At 41.7% G+C, this 16079-nt stretch overlaps 1 protein-coding gene across 1 annotated transcript in view; it reads left to right on the top strand.

The window, feature by feature from the left end:
• Nucleotides 1-16079, top strand: part of DNAH14 (dynein axonemal heavy chain 14) — a 346072-nt gene that overhangs the window by 137758 nt on the left and 192235 nt on the right. Inside the window, exons 24-27 of the mRNA XM_078078658.1 lie at nt 1903-2007; nt 2096-2214; nt 2947-3021; nt 15577-15664. Of these exons, the coding sequence (XP_077934784.1) occupies nt 1903-2007; nt 2096-2214; nt 2947-3021; nt 15577-15664 (387 nt within the window). The remainder of the gene's footprint in view (nt 1-1902; nt 2008-2095; nt 2215-2946; nt 3022-15576; nt 15665-16079) is intronic.

The raw sequence follows: 16079 nt of genomic DNA on the forward strand, positions 1-16079 counted from the left end.
CGAGGGATCCTGAAAGCAAATGGTAAGAAGTGGCCGAGGGATGAAGAAAAACAGGAGAGTGACTTCCCAGGCAGAATGAGGGACAGAGCCAACCGTCAGATGCAGCAGCGGGGCCGCACGGCAGGGCCCGGGGATGGCTGAGAGATGAGTCAGCAAAGATCCCGAGTTGATAGATGATCTTTTCTTTTCTTTTTTTTATTTATTTTTTACTATGTTATGTTAATCACCATACATTACATCATTAGTTTTTGATGTAGTGTTCCATGATTCATTGTTTGCATATAACACCCAGTGCTCCATGCAGAACGTGCCCTCTTTAATACCCATCACCAGGCTAACCCATCCCCCCAGCCCCCTCCCCTCTAGAACCCTCAGTTTGTTTTTCAGAGTCCATAGTCTCTCATGGTTCATCTCCCCCTCTGATTTCCCCTCCTTCATTTTTCCCTTCCTACTATCTTCTTCTTTTTCTTTTAACATGTAATGTATTATTTGTTTCAGAGGTACAGGTCTGTGATTCAGCAGTCTTGCCAATTCACAGCTCTCACCATAGCACATACCCTCCCCAGTGTCCATCACCCAGCCACCCCATCACTCCCACCCCCCACCACTCCAGCAACCCTCAGTTTGTTTCCTGAGATTAAGAATTCCTCATATCAGTGAGGTCATATGATACATATCTTTCTCTGATTGACTTATTTCGCTCAGCATAACACCCTCCAGTTCCATCCATGTTGTTGCAAATGGCAAGATCTCATTCCTTTTGATGGCTGCATAATATTCCATTGTATATATATACCACATCTTCTTTATCCATTCATCTGTCGATAGACATCTTGGCTCTTTCCATAGTTTGGCGATTGTGGACATTGCTGCTATAAACATCGGGGTGCATGTACCCCTTTGGATCCCTACATTTGTATCTTTGGGGTAAATACACAGTAGTGCAATTGCTGGATCGTATGGTAACTCTATTTTCCTCACTTTTTGAGGAACCTCTATACTGTTTTCCAGAGTGGCTGCACCAGCTTGCATTCCCACCAACAGTGTAGGAGGGTTCCCCTTTCTCTGCATCCCCGTCAACATCTGTCGTTTCCTGACTTGTTAATTTTAGCCATTCTCATGGATGTGAGGTGGTATCTCATTGAGGTTTTGATTTGGATTTCCCTGATGCCGAGCGATGTTGAGCACTTTTTCATGTGTCTGTTGGCCATTTGGATGTCTTCATTAGAAAAATGTCTGTTCATGAATAGACGATCTTTTCAAGCACTGTGACCGTGGAGGGGAGGTGGGCAAGTAGACAGTAGCTAGAGAAAAACAAAGTGCGAGAGGGGGCTGCTTACGAATATTTTTAATGAGAGAGAGGTAAAAGGGAGCCTGTTGCAAAGGAGAGCTTGCAAGTGTAGGAGAGTGATCAGTGACACAGGATGGCTTGTCTGGGATGTGGAAATGGGCGTTTCCTCCTCTGGAGAAGGGGGAGTGGAGTGAAGACAGGTGTGAGTGCAGCTAAGCGGTGGGCAGGGCTGGGGCTGGAGGGGCTGTGTACGCAGCAGCAGGGACGTGAGGTGACAACTTATTACCTGAGGACTGGCAACAAGCAGAAAGGTGGGGGCATGGGAAGTCAGTGCTGGTGGTCCGACGTACAGCGGGGTGTCTGTGTGCGTGTGTGTTCACGGGTGGGGTTTTTTGGGTTTTACTTTCATTTGTTTTAGTTGTCTTTATTAAAAATTAATTTAGCAATTTAAGAATCAATTAAGCATGGGCTCTTAGTTTTACTCCTGCTACTATGTATACTGCAATTTAAATATCATGCTTTTTGTGTGCAAATGTAGGCCCAAATGAGGCTGTGATCCTATCATGATTAAACATACATTATGAACTGCAGTTTCTTTTGGTTCTGGACAGGATTACCTTGAAATTAAAAGAATGATTTTCCCAAGATTTTACTTTCTTAGCAACGCTGAACTCCTTGATATTCTAGCTGATAGCGGAACTCCTGAGTCCGTACAGGTAATATTATTATTCTCTGCTCAGTGACATTATTTCCCAACCAGGTCAGAATTTTATAGTGTTATTGACACTTGTTTCTGGTCCACAGCCTCATCTTGTGAAGTGTTTTGAAAATATAAAACAATTACTGATATGGAAACAAGAAATTGGACCTCCTGCTGTGATAATGCTCATATCTGCTGAGGGGGAGACTCTTCTGTTGCCCAAGTAGGACCTATGTGTTATGAATTAAGCATTCAGACTCTATAAAACTTCACTATTTAAAACCTCTGTTTGGAAATTTCTGATATTTCGTAGAAGTTTGCTAAGCAAACTGTCTCTTCAAAGATACGTACTTAATGCAGATTTTTACTTTTCCATGTGTATATTCATTGGTATTATCCTGAATGCCAAAACGGGGTTTTATTATAGGCACTTAGGAAGGAACTTTACTATTTATTTGGTGTTGTTAATGCTGCCCCCGGCCCCCGATCCCCGGCCCGGCTGGCTGTGAACAGCTCCAGGCCGGTGTCAACAACTGGGTCCTGCCACCACACTGGTCCAGTTTGCCCACCAGCCTGTGGCATGTGGCTCCTGATGGGAGTTGATGAAAACATGCTGCGTCCAAGTGTTCCCATCCACCAGAGTCCCTAACCCAACCCTGATCTCAGCTGGCTGTTTAAAGAGCTTTGTGATATAACTTACCTACTTCGTCAGTTCACGTTTTACCAGAACCTCTTAATTTTGTAAATCCATGGTTTCGATGTCAGAATTCCCTAAAGTTAGGTGATATTTTGTCTGTGTAGCTTTCAAAATTGAGATCTAGAAAAAACAAAATTAGAGAATTATGGTCCTTTGGCCTGTGAATGGTGTAAGTGTAGAGAAGTTAGTCTACAGCCTTATCAAAGGAGTAAAACATGGATAAAAAGTGTTTGCAAATTATTTTTGAAAAAATTGTAGGAAAATTCGTGTAAGAAGTGCTGTGGAACAGTGGCTGGTGAATGTAGAGAAGAGCATGTTTGATGTGCTGAAAAAGTGAGTACAATTTTTAACCCTAAGATTACATTGTATGTATTTAAGCTTGGTTAATTATCTGCTAATCCAAGTGGGAAGTATCTGCAGAAATGTATGGAGTAAAGTTTCATGAAATGGGTTTTGATAGAACATGACAGCACATGGCTGAAGGGAAAATAAGCATTTTTTTACAGTGTGAATATTTCAGTTGGAAAGCATGATCAGGGAGTGCATTCGGGCGGGTTCTGTGTGCTTGGGACTCACGCTTATCTGCAAACTGGCCAGGAGCTGGACTCGTGGCGGCACGTTGCTGCCTGCTTTCTGAGACCCCATGCGCAGCAGGCTCGGTTTGCAGCCCACCCCACTTCTGCTTCCTCGCAGTGCTTGCTTGGTTCAGGCCTTGTAATGTTCTCCTTTGTAACTTCCAGTCCGTTTAGAGTGAAGAAAGAGCCTCAGAGCGTGAACTTTTCAACGAATTTCCTAGAGCCGTCTTGTGCATTTCTAATTATTTGTGGTTGGTTATAGAAAGGCTATTTATTGGTCTTGGGGTTTTAATATCTATATTTATGAATATGATCCTGAATGCCAACACAAGACTTCTAGAGCAGAGCAGATTATTACTTACTTCCATAAATAACCAGGATGACTTTCCTTGGCTCCATTTCTTCCCTGGGGTGACGTGATGAGAGCCAGATGTCTACGTGTGAGGGCAAGGAACCCTGAAAAATGCATCTGGACACTTGAGGGACAAACCGATTTTCACTTGTTGCACTGGGACTTTTGTCAGACAATCTGATCATTTACTGTTAATGATAGTTCTTTCTCTTTTTTTACAGTCCTTTTAGAAATGTCTCTTCCTCTTCCTGTTATTTAGGATGATAAATTTTGTGCAGTGTTGAAAAGTACAGATGACAGTGAGCATCCTTCTTTGGTTCCTAATTTTACTGGGAACATTTCTAACGTTTCATCGTTTGTTATGATGCTTGGATTTCTGGAATATACCCCTCATCAAAGTAAAGAGTTTTATTCTATTCCTTGTGTGTAAAGTTTTTAATAATTAAAGGATGTCTCATTTGTTCAAAGTTTTTTTAATGAATCTGTCAAGAAACCCAAATACTCTTTTGCCTTTAATTTGTGGTTGTCATGAATTTCCTTATGTTGAACTTCCCTTGATTTTCCTGTTCATTTTTTGGTCCACTTACTTTATTTTCTAGAAAACTGTATTAAACATTTCCTCCTTTTCTGTGGGTTTGTCCTTACCCTTTTTTTTTTTAATTTCTAGCATTTATTTCTAATAAATAACTGTGTCACCAGCCCTGTTGGCTCCCTTGACCTTGCCCCCATGTCTGCAAAGAGTCCTTTCATTGAACTCTCGAGGTACCCTTTGCATGCATGTGCCCTCCTGCTTCACTGCTCCCCATCCCGTTGTATGTCTTCCAATCACCAGGCTTTTGGTCTGGGGGGTTTCACTTACTGTTGTTATATTGAGTTTCTTCATGTCTTTTGGGGCAGCCATGCCAAAGTCATAAGCAGTTCCTTTTATCTAGTGAATACTCTTTAAATGTTAATGTACAAAGTGAAACATATTTTTATCAAAGCCTACAGTAAATATCTCTGATTTGTCTGCAGTGAGCATGGATCACTTCATAATACCCTTCCATCACCGCCTCCTTGTTGTAATCATGCAGGATTTTTTTCCAAATGGCGCTAGTTCTCAGTTTATGGATCAGTAATTATCTAGTCTTAGTAAGGTTCTTGGTTTGTTTTGTTTTTGTTCATTACCGATTCATAGGTCTCACATTTTAGAGTTTGTTTTCCTTGTGCCATATATATTTCCAAGTAATTTTTTCCGGAAAACATCTGTGAGTGGCAAATATTTTTATTTTTCCCTCTTGCAGGCTAGTTGAACGGAATTAATTTTAAGTTCAAATCCAATTTGTTGAATGCTAGCTCCCCAAAATGTGACCCAAACAACGTGTTGATAAGACAGAGCTGAGTGTGTGGGGTAAAGGAGAAGCCCTACTGAGACCCCCCCAGAGCGCCCAGGCGAGGAAGGGTTAAACTGGGATGTGTGTCCTGTTGCAGTCTGGTTTCAGGCAGGCCTTGCAGTGTGGGGCTTGATTACAGCTGGGTAGAGATCAGGGGACAGCCGTTTGGGATTGGAGGACACAGAGCAGGGGCTGCCCTTTGACGCTGGGTTTTGGAAAAAGCATCATTTTTGTTTTCACACGTGACAGAATGGTGAGGTATTATCTTCATCACGCATTCAATTTGGCAAAACAGTGTCTTCTACCTGGAACCTTTTCTGAGCTTTTGAGTACATACTTGCACTATTCCCTTTGGGGAAATGATTTCTCTTTCATCAAATATTGCAGGGCCTGGCGGTGTTTGATCTCACCAGAGCATGTTCGCACGGCACACGCCCTGCTGGTGGAGCGATTGTCAGATGCCAGAGATGCCCCTGATCTCCAAGAGCTTCAGCCGGTGTTAGAACCGGTAAAGGAGCGGTCTGTGGCTGCGTGAGCTTTGTTAACACTGCTTCCCCAGGTTCCTGCTTCTGTTGGTTGTCCATTCACAGTCAGACCAGCGAGCCCCTCTCCCTCTCCCAGTGGCTGCTCCTGGGAATCACAGCGGCCCCCTGTGCGCACGGCTGCGGGTCGCAGGACGGATGCGCAGCCCCAGGCTGGGAGTGGCACACCTTCCAGTGCATGTTCCTTTCCATTTCTCCTGGACGCTGCAAACTGCCTTTGTCACTTCCCTGGCGCACGGGTTCCAGCGCTGTTTCAGATACACCAGCCATGTCTTATGGGAAAATGCCGGGGTCGACAAACTTTGGTTCCTTTCTTCCCCTCTCTCCACTTCCTCTCTTCCTCCCTGTGCTTCCCACTGTGTTTTAGGATGTGTGGTGTGATTGCAGGCCCTACTCTGCTTCTCTCTCCAGCCTCATTGGCCCTCGGAGATTTCCATTCACAGTGGCCACCGGCCGCTGAGTAGGGGGCGGGGGGTGTGGGGACAGGCAGAGGCCACTGCAGTCCCTACTTAGAAAGCTCTCTCCTCATCGTCCTGAAGAGCCAATCCCACCTCCCTTTTGGGTGTGTCAAACTTGGCAAGAGTGTTCTTTGGTGGCTCTGCTCTTCTTTCTATCATTCAATCCAACTCTTCAAGTTGTGGATGCCCTGGAGCACACTTTCTTGTGTTCCAGGGTTTTCTATGTGTGTGCATGTACATATGTGTGTATGTAGAATATATATGACATAGGTATTATTATATAGTATTCATATATTATCTGTCATTTGAAGGGATATGGTTCACGATGAAGACAGGATTATTAGGTCAAAAATCTTGATTCACTCTCTCCCAAGAGACTATAAAAAATCAGAATAAATATTTCCAAAACCCTGGAGGAAATAAAATATGTGTGCTGTGTGTGTGTGTGTATTTATATAAATATAAACACAGGGAAAGTGTCAAAATAGAAGTAAGATCTTAATTAAAAGAAGATTTTGTCAAAAGAGAAATGGAGGGGCGGAGCAAGATGGCGGAGGAGTAGGAGACCTGGATTTCGTCTCCTCTCAGGAATTCAGCTGGATAGGGATCAAACCATTCTGAACACCTACAAACTCAACAGGAGATCAAAGAAAAGAAGAGCAACAACTCTCTGAACAGAAAAGCGACCACTTTCTGGAAGGTAGGACGTGCGGAGAAGTGAATCCGAGGCGATATTCGAGAGGATAGACGGCGGGGGAGGGGCCTCCGACGGCCGCTTCTGGCAAGTGATAGAGCCACAGAGCACAAAATCGGAACTTTTAGAAGTCTGCTCCGCTGAGGGACGTCACTCTGGTGGCGAAGTGGGGGGTGGAACCCTCGCGGGACAGTGTGGTCTCAGGACCCTCGGGGTCACAGAAAGACCGGGGGTGCCTGAGTGCGGCAGAGCTCCCAGGGATCGGAGCAGGGAAGCCGGCTGCAGAGACGGAGCCCAGGCGCGGGCTCTCAGCTCGGAGTTGCTATAAACCGTGATCCGCGGCACAGTCGGGCCACTGCTCCTCCAGCAGGGACCCAACAAGCGGCAGATCCGGGGAGACTCACCTTCTTCCCCCGGGAGGAGAGGTGTGGGAGTGCACCGCGGGGATCTGCTGGGTTTGGAGACTCCACCCGGGGTCGGGTGCCAGATAGAAAGGCGCGGTCACAGGCCGGGTGAGCGCGGAGTGCGGCCGGAGACCGGGGAGACGGGAGTGACTGACTGCTTTTCTCTGGGGGCTCGCTGAGGAGCGGGACCCCGAGTTCTCGGCTCCGCCGGGGCGGAGACTGGGAGGCCGCCATTTTCAGTCTCCGCCTCCAAAGCTGTACGGAGAGCTTGCAGGGAACAAAAGCTCCGGAGAGCAAACCCGAGCAGATTACTTAGCCCGGACCGGCAAGGGCGGGGCAATTTTGCCTCCGGCAAAGACATTTGGGAACCACGGCAACAGGCCCCTCCCCCAGAAGATCAGCAAGAACAGCCAGCCAAGACCAAGTTTACCGATCAATGAGAACGGCAGAACTCCAGCGCTAGGGGAACACTGCACATAGAATTCATGGCTTTTTTACCATGATTCTTTAGTCTTTCAAAGTTAATTATTTTTTTTAACTGTCTTTTTTTCCTTTTTTTTGAATTTTTCTTTTTCCCTTTTTCAACCAACATCTTATCAATCCCTTTTTTAAAAAAAAACATTTTTATTTTTCATTTTTAAAGTCATATTCTATCCCTTCATAGTAGTTACCCGTATTTTTGGCATATATATATAAGTTGTTCTCTCTTTAAAATCTTGAGATAGTTTCTTCTAACAGATCAAAATATACTCTAAATCTCTAGTGTATGGTTTTTTTCTACTCCCCTGCCTGATCACATTCTCTCCCTTTTTTCTTTCTTTTTTTTTTTTAATCCTCTTCTTTCTTTTTTCAAACAACTTATCAAATCCTTTTTTAAAATTTTTTATAATTTCCATCTTTACAGTCATATTCCATCCCTTCATCATATCAACCCTTATTTTTGTACATATATAAGTTTTTCTTTCTTTAAAATTTTGGGAGGGACTTTCTTTTAACAGACCAAAATACACCCAAAATCTAGTGTGTGGCACTGATCTATAATCCAGCCTGATCATATTTGATCACATTCTGTTTTTGTTTTGTTTTGTTTTGTTCTGCTTTTGTTTGTTTTTATCTTTATCTTTTTCTTTTTTCTTTTTTTCTTTTTTCTCTCTTTCCCTTTCTTTTCCCACTGCTTCAGGTCTTTTCTGATTTGTTTAGAGTATATTTTCTGGGGACGTTGTTACCCTGCTAGCATTTTGTTCTCTCATTAATCTATTCTCCTCTGCACAAAATGACAAGACGGAAAAAATCACCTCAACAAAAAGAACAAGAGGTAGTACCGACTGCCAGGGACCTACTCAATACGGACATTAGTACGATGTCAGATCTAGAGTTCAGAATCATCACTTTAAAGATACTAGCTGGGCTTGAAAAAAACATGGAAGTTATTAGAGAAACCCTTTCTGGAGAAGTAAAAGAACTAAAATCTAACCAAGTAGAAATCAAAAAGGCTATTAATGAGGTGCAATCAAATATGGGGGTGCTAACTGCTAGGATAAATGAGGCAGAAGAAAGAATCAGTGAGATAGAAGACCAAATGATGGAAAATAAAGAAGCTGAGAAAAAGAGAGATAAACAACTACTGGATCACGAGGGCAGAATTCGAGAGATAAACGATACCATAAGACGAAACAACATTAGAATAATTGGGATCCCAGAAGAAGAAGAAAGAGAGAGAGGTGCAGAAGGTATAATGGAGCAAATTATAGCAGAGAACTTCCCTAATTTGGGGAAGGAAACAGGCATCAAAATCCAGGAAGCACAGAGAACCCCTCTCAAAATCAATAAAAATAGGTCAACACCCCGACATCTAATAGTAAAACTTACGAGTCTCAGAGACAAAGAGAAAATCCTGAAAGCAGCTCGGGAGAAGAGATATGTAACCTACAATGGTAGAAACATTAGATTGGCAACAGACTTATCCACAGAGACCTGGCAGGCCAGAAAGGACTGGCAGGACATATTCAGAGCACTAAATGAGAAAAATATGCAGCCAAGAATACTATATCCAGCTAGGCTGTCATTGAAAATTGAAGGAGAGATAAAAAGCTTCCAGGACAAACAAACACTAAAGGAATTTGCAAACACGAAACCAGCCCTACAACAAATATTGAAAGGGGTCCTCTAAGCAAAGAGAGAGCCTAAAAGCAACATAGACCAGAAAGGAACACAAACAATATACAGTAATAGTCACTTTACAGGCAATACAATGGCACTGAACTCCTATCTTTCAATAGTTACCCTGAATGTAAATGGGCTAAATGCCCCAATCAAAAGACACAGGCTATCAGATTGGATTAAAAAACAAGACCCATCGATATGCTGTCTGCAAGAGACTCATTTTAGACCCAAAGACACCCCCAGATTGAAAGTGAGGGGGTGGAAAACCATTTACCATGCTAATGGACACCAAAAGAAAGCTGGGGTGGCAATCCTTATATCAGACAAATTAGATTTTAAACCAAAGACTGTAATAAGAGATGAGGAAGGACACTATATCCTACTTAAAGGGTCTATCCAACAAGAAGATCTAACAATTGTAAATATCTATGCCCCTAACATGGGAGCAGCCAATTATATAAGGCAATTGATAACAAAAGCAAAGAAACACATCGACAACAATACAATAATAGTGGGGGACTTTAACACCCCCCTCACTGAAATGGACAGATCGTCTAAGCAAAAGATCAACAAGGAAATAAAGACTTTAAATGACACACTGGACCAAATGGACTTCACAGACATATTCAGAACATTCCATCCCAAAGCAACGGAATACACATTCTTCTCTAGTGCCCATGGAACATTCTCCAGAATAGATCACATCCTAGGTCATAAATCAGGTCTCAACCGGTACCAGAAGATTGGGATCATCCCCTGCCTATTTTCAGACCACAATGCTTTGAAACTAGAACTCAATCACAAGAGGAAAGTCGGAAAGAACTCAAATACATGGAGGCTAAAGAGCATCCTACTGAAGAATGAATGGGTCAACCAGGAAATTAAAGAAGAATTAAAAAAATTCATGGAAACCAATGAAAATGAAAACACAACTATTCAAAATCTTTGGGATACAGCAAAGGCAGTCCTAAGAGGAAAGTATATAGCAATACAAGCCTTTCTCAAGAAACAAGAAAGGTCTCAAGTACACAACCTAACCCTACACCTAAAGGAGCTGGAGAAAGAACAGCAAATAAAGCCTAAACCCAGCAGGAGAAGAGAAATAATAAAGATCAGAGCAGAAATCAATGAAATAGAAACCAAAAGAACAGTAGAACAGATCAACGAAACTAGGAGCTGGTTCTTTGAAAGAATTAACAAGATTGATAAGCCCCTGGCCAGACTTATCAAAAAGAAAAGAGAAATGACCCAAATCAACAAAATCATGAATGAAAGAGGAGAAATCACAACCAACACCAAAGAAATACAAACAATTATAAGAACATATTATGAGCAACTCTATGCCAGCAAATTAGATAACCTGGAAGTAATGGATGCATTCCTAGAGATGTATCAACTACCAAAACTGAACCAGGAAGAAATAGAACACCTGAACAGACCTATAACCACTAAGGAAATAGAAGCAGTCATCAAAAATCTCCCAAAACACAAAAGCCCAGGGCCAGATGGCTTCCCAGGGGAATTCTACCAAACATTTCAAGAAGAATTAATACCTATCCTTCTGAAACTGTTCCAAAAAATAGAAATGGAAGGAAAACTTCCAAACTCATTTTATGAGGCCAGCATTACCTTGATCCCAAAACCAGACAAAGACCCCATCAAAAAGGAGAATTACAGACCAATATCCCTGATGAACATGGATGCAAAAATTCTCACCAAAATACTAGCCAATAGGATCCAACAGTACATTAAAAGGATTATTCACCACGACCAAGTCGGATTTATCCCTGGGCTGCAAGGTTGGTTCAACATCCGCAAATCAATCAACGTGATACAATACATTAACAAAAGAAAAAACAAGAATCACATGATCCTCTCAATAGATGCAGAAAAAGCATTTGACAAAGTACAGCATCCTTTCTTGATCAAAACTCTTCAGAGTATAGGCATAGAGGGTACATACCTCAATATCATAAAAGCCATCTATGAAAAACCTACAGCGAATATCATTCTCAATGGGGAAAAACTGAGAGCTTTCCCCCTAAGGTCAGGAACGCGGCAGGGATGTCCACTATCACCACTGCTATTCAACATAGTATTGGAAGTCCTAGCCACAGCAATCAGACAACAAAAAGAAATCAAAGGCATCCAAATTGGCAAAGAAGAAGTCAAACTCTCACTCTTTGCAGATGATATGATACTTTATGTGGAAAACCCCAAAGACTCCACCCCAAAACTGCTAGAACTCATACAGGAATTCAGTCAAGTGGCAGGATATAAAATCAATGCACAGAAGTCAGTGGCATTCCTATACACCAACAACAAGTCAGAAGAAAGAGAAATTAAGGAGTCGATCCCATTTACAATTGCACCCAAAACCATAAGATACCTAGGAATAAATCTAACCAAAGAGGCAAAGGATCTGTACTCAGAAAACTATAAAATACTCATGAAAGAAATTGAGGAAGACACAAAGAAATGGAAAAACATTCCATGCTCATGGATTGGAAGAACAAATATTGTGAAGATGTCAATCCTACCTAGAGCAATCTACACATTCAATGCAATCCCCATCAAAATACCATCCACTTTCTTCAAAGAAATGGAACAAATAATCCTAAAATTTGTATGGAACCAGAAAAGACCCCGCATAGCCAGAGGAATGTTGAAAAAGAAAAGCAAAGCTGGCGGCATCACAATTCCAGACTTCCAGCTCTACTACAAAGCTGTCATCATCAAGACAGTATGGTACTGGCACAAAAACAGACACATAGATCAATGGAACAGAATAGAGAGCCCAGAAATGGACCCTCAACTCTATGGTCAACTAATCTTTGACAAAGCAGGAAAGAATGTCCAATGGAAAAAAGACAGTCTCTTCAACAAATGGTGTTGGGAAAATTGGACAGCCACATGCAGAAGAATGAAACTGGACCATTTCCTTACACCACACACAAAAATAGACTCCAAATGGTTGAAAGACCTCAATGTGAGACAGGAGTCCATCAAAATCCTAAAGGAGAACACAGGCAGCAACCTCTTCGACCTCAGCCGCAGCACCTTCTTCCTAGAAACATCGCCAAAGGCAAGGGAAGCAAGGGCAAAAATGAACTATTGGGACTTCATCAAGATAAAAAGCTTTTGCAAAGCAAAGGAAACAGTCAACAAAACCAAAAGACAACTGACAGAATGGGAGAAGATATTTGCAAATGACATATCAGATAAAGGGCTAGTATCCAAAATCTATAAAGAACTCATCAAACTCAACACCCAAAGAACAAAGAATCCAATCAAGAAATGGGCAGAAGACATGAACAGACATTTTTCCAAAGAAGACATCCAAATGGCCAACAGACACATGAAAAAGTGTTCAGTATCGCTCGGCATCAGGGAAATCCAAATCAAAACCTCAATGAGATACCACCTCACACCAGTCAGAATGGCTAAAATTAACAAGTCAGGAAATGACAGATGTTGGCGGGGATGCGGAGAAAGGGGAACCCTCCTACACTGTTGGTGGGAATGCAAGCTGGTGCAGCCACTCTGGAAAACAGTATGGAGGTTCCTCAAAAAGTTGAAAATAGAGCTACCATATGATCCAGCAATTGCACTACTGGGTATTTACCCCAAAGATACAAAAGTAGGGACCCGAAAGGCTACGTGCACCCCGATGTTTATAGCAGCAATGTCCACAATAGCCAAACTGTGGAAAGAGCCAAGATGTCCATCAACAGATGAATGGATAAAGAAGAGTGGTATATATATACAATGGAATATTATGCAGCCATCAAAAGGAATAAGATCTTGCCATTTGCAACGACGTGGATGGAACTGGAGGGTATTATGCTGAGCGAAATAAGTCAAACAGAGAAAGACATGTATCATATGACCTCACTGATATGAGGAATTCTTAATCTCAGGAAACAAACTGAGGGTTGCTGGAGTGGGGGGTGGGGTGGGAGGGATGGGGTGACTGGGTGATGGACACTGGGGAGGGTATGTGTTCTGGTAAGCGCTGTGAATTGTGCAAGACTGTTGAATCTCAGATCTGTACCTCTGAAACAAATAATGCAATATATGTTAAGAAAGAAAAAAAGAAGAAGAAGAATGTAGCAGGAGGGGAAGAATGAAGGGGGGGAAATCGGAGGGGGAGAAGAACCATGAGAGACGATGGACTCTGAAAAACAAACTGAGGGTTCTAGAGGGGAGAGGGTTGGGAGGATGGGTTAGCCTGGTGATGGGTATTGAGGAGGGCACGTTCTGCATGGAGCACTGGGTGTTATGCACAAACAATGAATCATGGAACACTAAATCTAAAACTAATGATGTAATGTATGGGGATTAACATAACAATAAAAAAATTAAAAAAAAAAAGAAATGGAACTACATGTTGAGAGATAAAGCAGTGCTATACAAAGTTGTGAATAAAAGCAGGAAAGACAGGTCACGTAACAGCAAGCAAAAAGAAAACAAAGACATAAAATAAAAGGTCGTTTTAATTGATGAAACATACATTTGCCACTGATGTTGTTTTGAAATATATAGAAAGTTGTTATAAACCTATTTCTCCCCAGTGGCAGTGATAAGAAGAAAATAATAAGAACAGACACCATTTGCAATTACAGCAAAATTTAGAAGAACAAATATTCATTTTAAAAGTAAGCTAAATTCTTTTTTTTTTTAAGATTTTATTTATTTATTTGACAAAGAGAGTGACACATGGAGAGAGGGAGCACAAGTGGGGGGAATGGGAGAGGGAAAAGCGGGCTTCCCGTGGAGCAGGGAAACCGATGTGGGGCTCGATCCCAGGATCATGACCTAAGCTGAAGGCAGATGCTTAACGACTGAGCCACCCAGGTGCCCCAGTAAACTAAATTCTAAATTAAGTTGATAAGTAAGAAAAGAAGCCATCAAAGTAGAAGAAAATGAGTAAGTTTAGTGTCGAGAATTTCCGACACATGACGTCAGTGATGAAATGTGAAGATTGATCGATTTGACTATGTAGAAACTAAACACTTCTGAGTGAAACAAACCCACTGTAACAATATGCAGACATACTCTGTTGGCACATATTAACTTGATCTTAAATAAAAATGTCTGCATATTTTTCATGAATCCTATTTTTTCCTTATGATTAATTTTTTAAAATTAACATATAATGTATTTGTTTCAGGGGTACCAGTCTGTGATTCATCAGTCTTACACAATTCACAGTGCTCACCATAGCACATACCCTCCCCAATGTCCATCACTCAGCCACCCCATCCCTCCCACCCCCCTCCACTCCAGCAACCCTCCATATGTTTCCTGAGATTAAGAGTCTCTTATGGTTTGTCTCCCTCTCCAGTTTCCTCTTGTTTCATTTTTCCCTCCCTTCCCCTATGATCCTGTGTCTTGTTTCTCAAATTCCTCATATCAGTGAGATCATATGATACTTGTCTTTCTCTGATTGACTTATTTCGCTCAGCATAATACCTTCTAGTTCCATCCATGTCATTGCAAATGGCAAGATTTCATTCTTTTGACAGCTGAGTAGTATTCCATTGTGTATATATATATATACCACATCTTCTTTATCCATTCATCTGTTGATGGACATCTGGGCTCTTTCCACAGTTTGGCTATTGTGGACATTGCTGCTATAAACATCGGGGTGCACGTACCCCTTCGGATCCCTACATTTGTATCTTTGGGGTAAATACCCAGTAGTGCAATTGCTGGGTCGTAGGGTAGCTCTGTTTCCAACTTTTTGATGAACCGCCACACTGTTTTCCAGAGTGGCTGCACCAGCTTGCATTCCCACCAACAGTGTAGGAGGGTTCCCCTTTCTCCGCATCCTTGCCAACATCTGTCGTTTCCTGACTTGTTAAATTTAGGCATTCTGACTGGTGTGGGGTGGTATCTCATTGAGGTTTTGACTTGTATTTCCCCCTTATGATTAATTTTTAAAGCTAAATGCAAGGCTTTACTGCTAAAATTCATTTGATGGTTTCAAATTATTTTAAATACTGATTTTGTCATTGCTAGTATTAGAAATTCAAAGCTAATACGTATCATCTCCCCCTTCTAGTTTTACCACCCCAGAAACTCAGTGGCTCTATTGGAGAAGTACTGGTGTTATTAAAGGGAAATTTAAGGAATACGCGTTATGCATAAATGAATAAGGCTCTAACAACTCTAGCATTTGGTCCCATACACATATACCTAAGTTAGAATTAAAAAACCAGAGATCCTAAAGGAAAATCCCCTCGTGATGTTGTCATGCTTGATCATTAAATGGCCAGTATGATTACACGTAATAATAGAAATAAAATGTTTTGTTTGTAGGTTTGTAAGTCAAGGGGTCGAAGACTGGAGCTGTCAGACATTTTCTACATGGGTGGTGTCTCATCCAGGACAAGTGGTCCTCATGGTGGTGAGTTAGTTTGTGGCTATTCTGCCAAGAAAGCAAAGATTTAGAAATAAACCATTACAATGGGTACTGATACGTGTCGCTTACTTTGAAATGCATCAAAAAATGAGATGGATGGATTAATGGATACACGGACAGATATGTGAGAAAGTAAATATAACAAAAAATTAGTTAGAATATAGGTGGTGGGTATATGGGTGTTTGTTTTATAATTCAACTTTTTTATGGTTTTAAAATTGTTTCATAATAAAATGTTGAATGAAAATAAGTCATGAATTATTTTCTCAGGGATATCCCTCTATTGCATTGTATTTGGTGTCTATTGCTGTCATTAAAAAGTTGCCACAAACTTAGTTGCTTAAAACAGCACACGTTTGCTATCTCGCAGTTGTGTGGGTTGAAGGCCTCCCTGGAGTCG

The sequence above is a fragment of the Halichoerus grypus genome, chromosome 7 (assembly GCF_964656455.1).
Source record: "Halichoerus grypus chromosome 7, mHalGry1.hap1.1, whole genome shotgun sequence".
NCBI classification, from domain to species: domain Eukaryota; kingdom Metazoa; phylum Chordata; class Mammalia; order Carnivora; family Phocidae; genus Halichoerus; species Halichoerus grypus.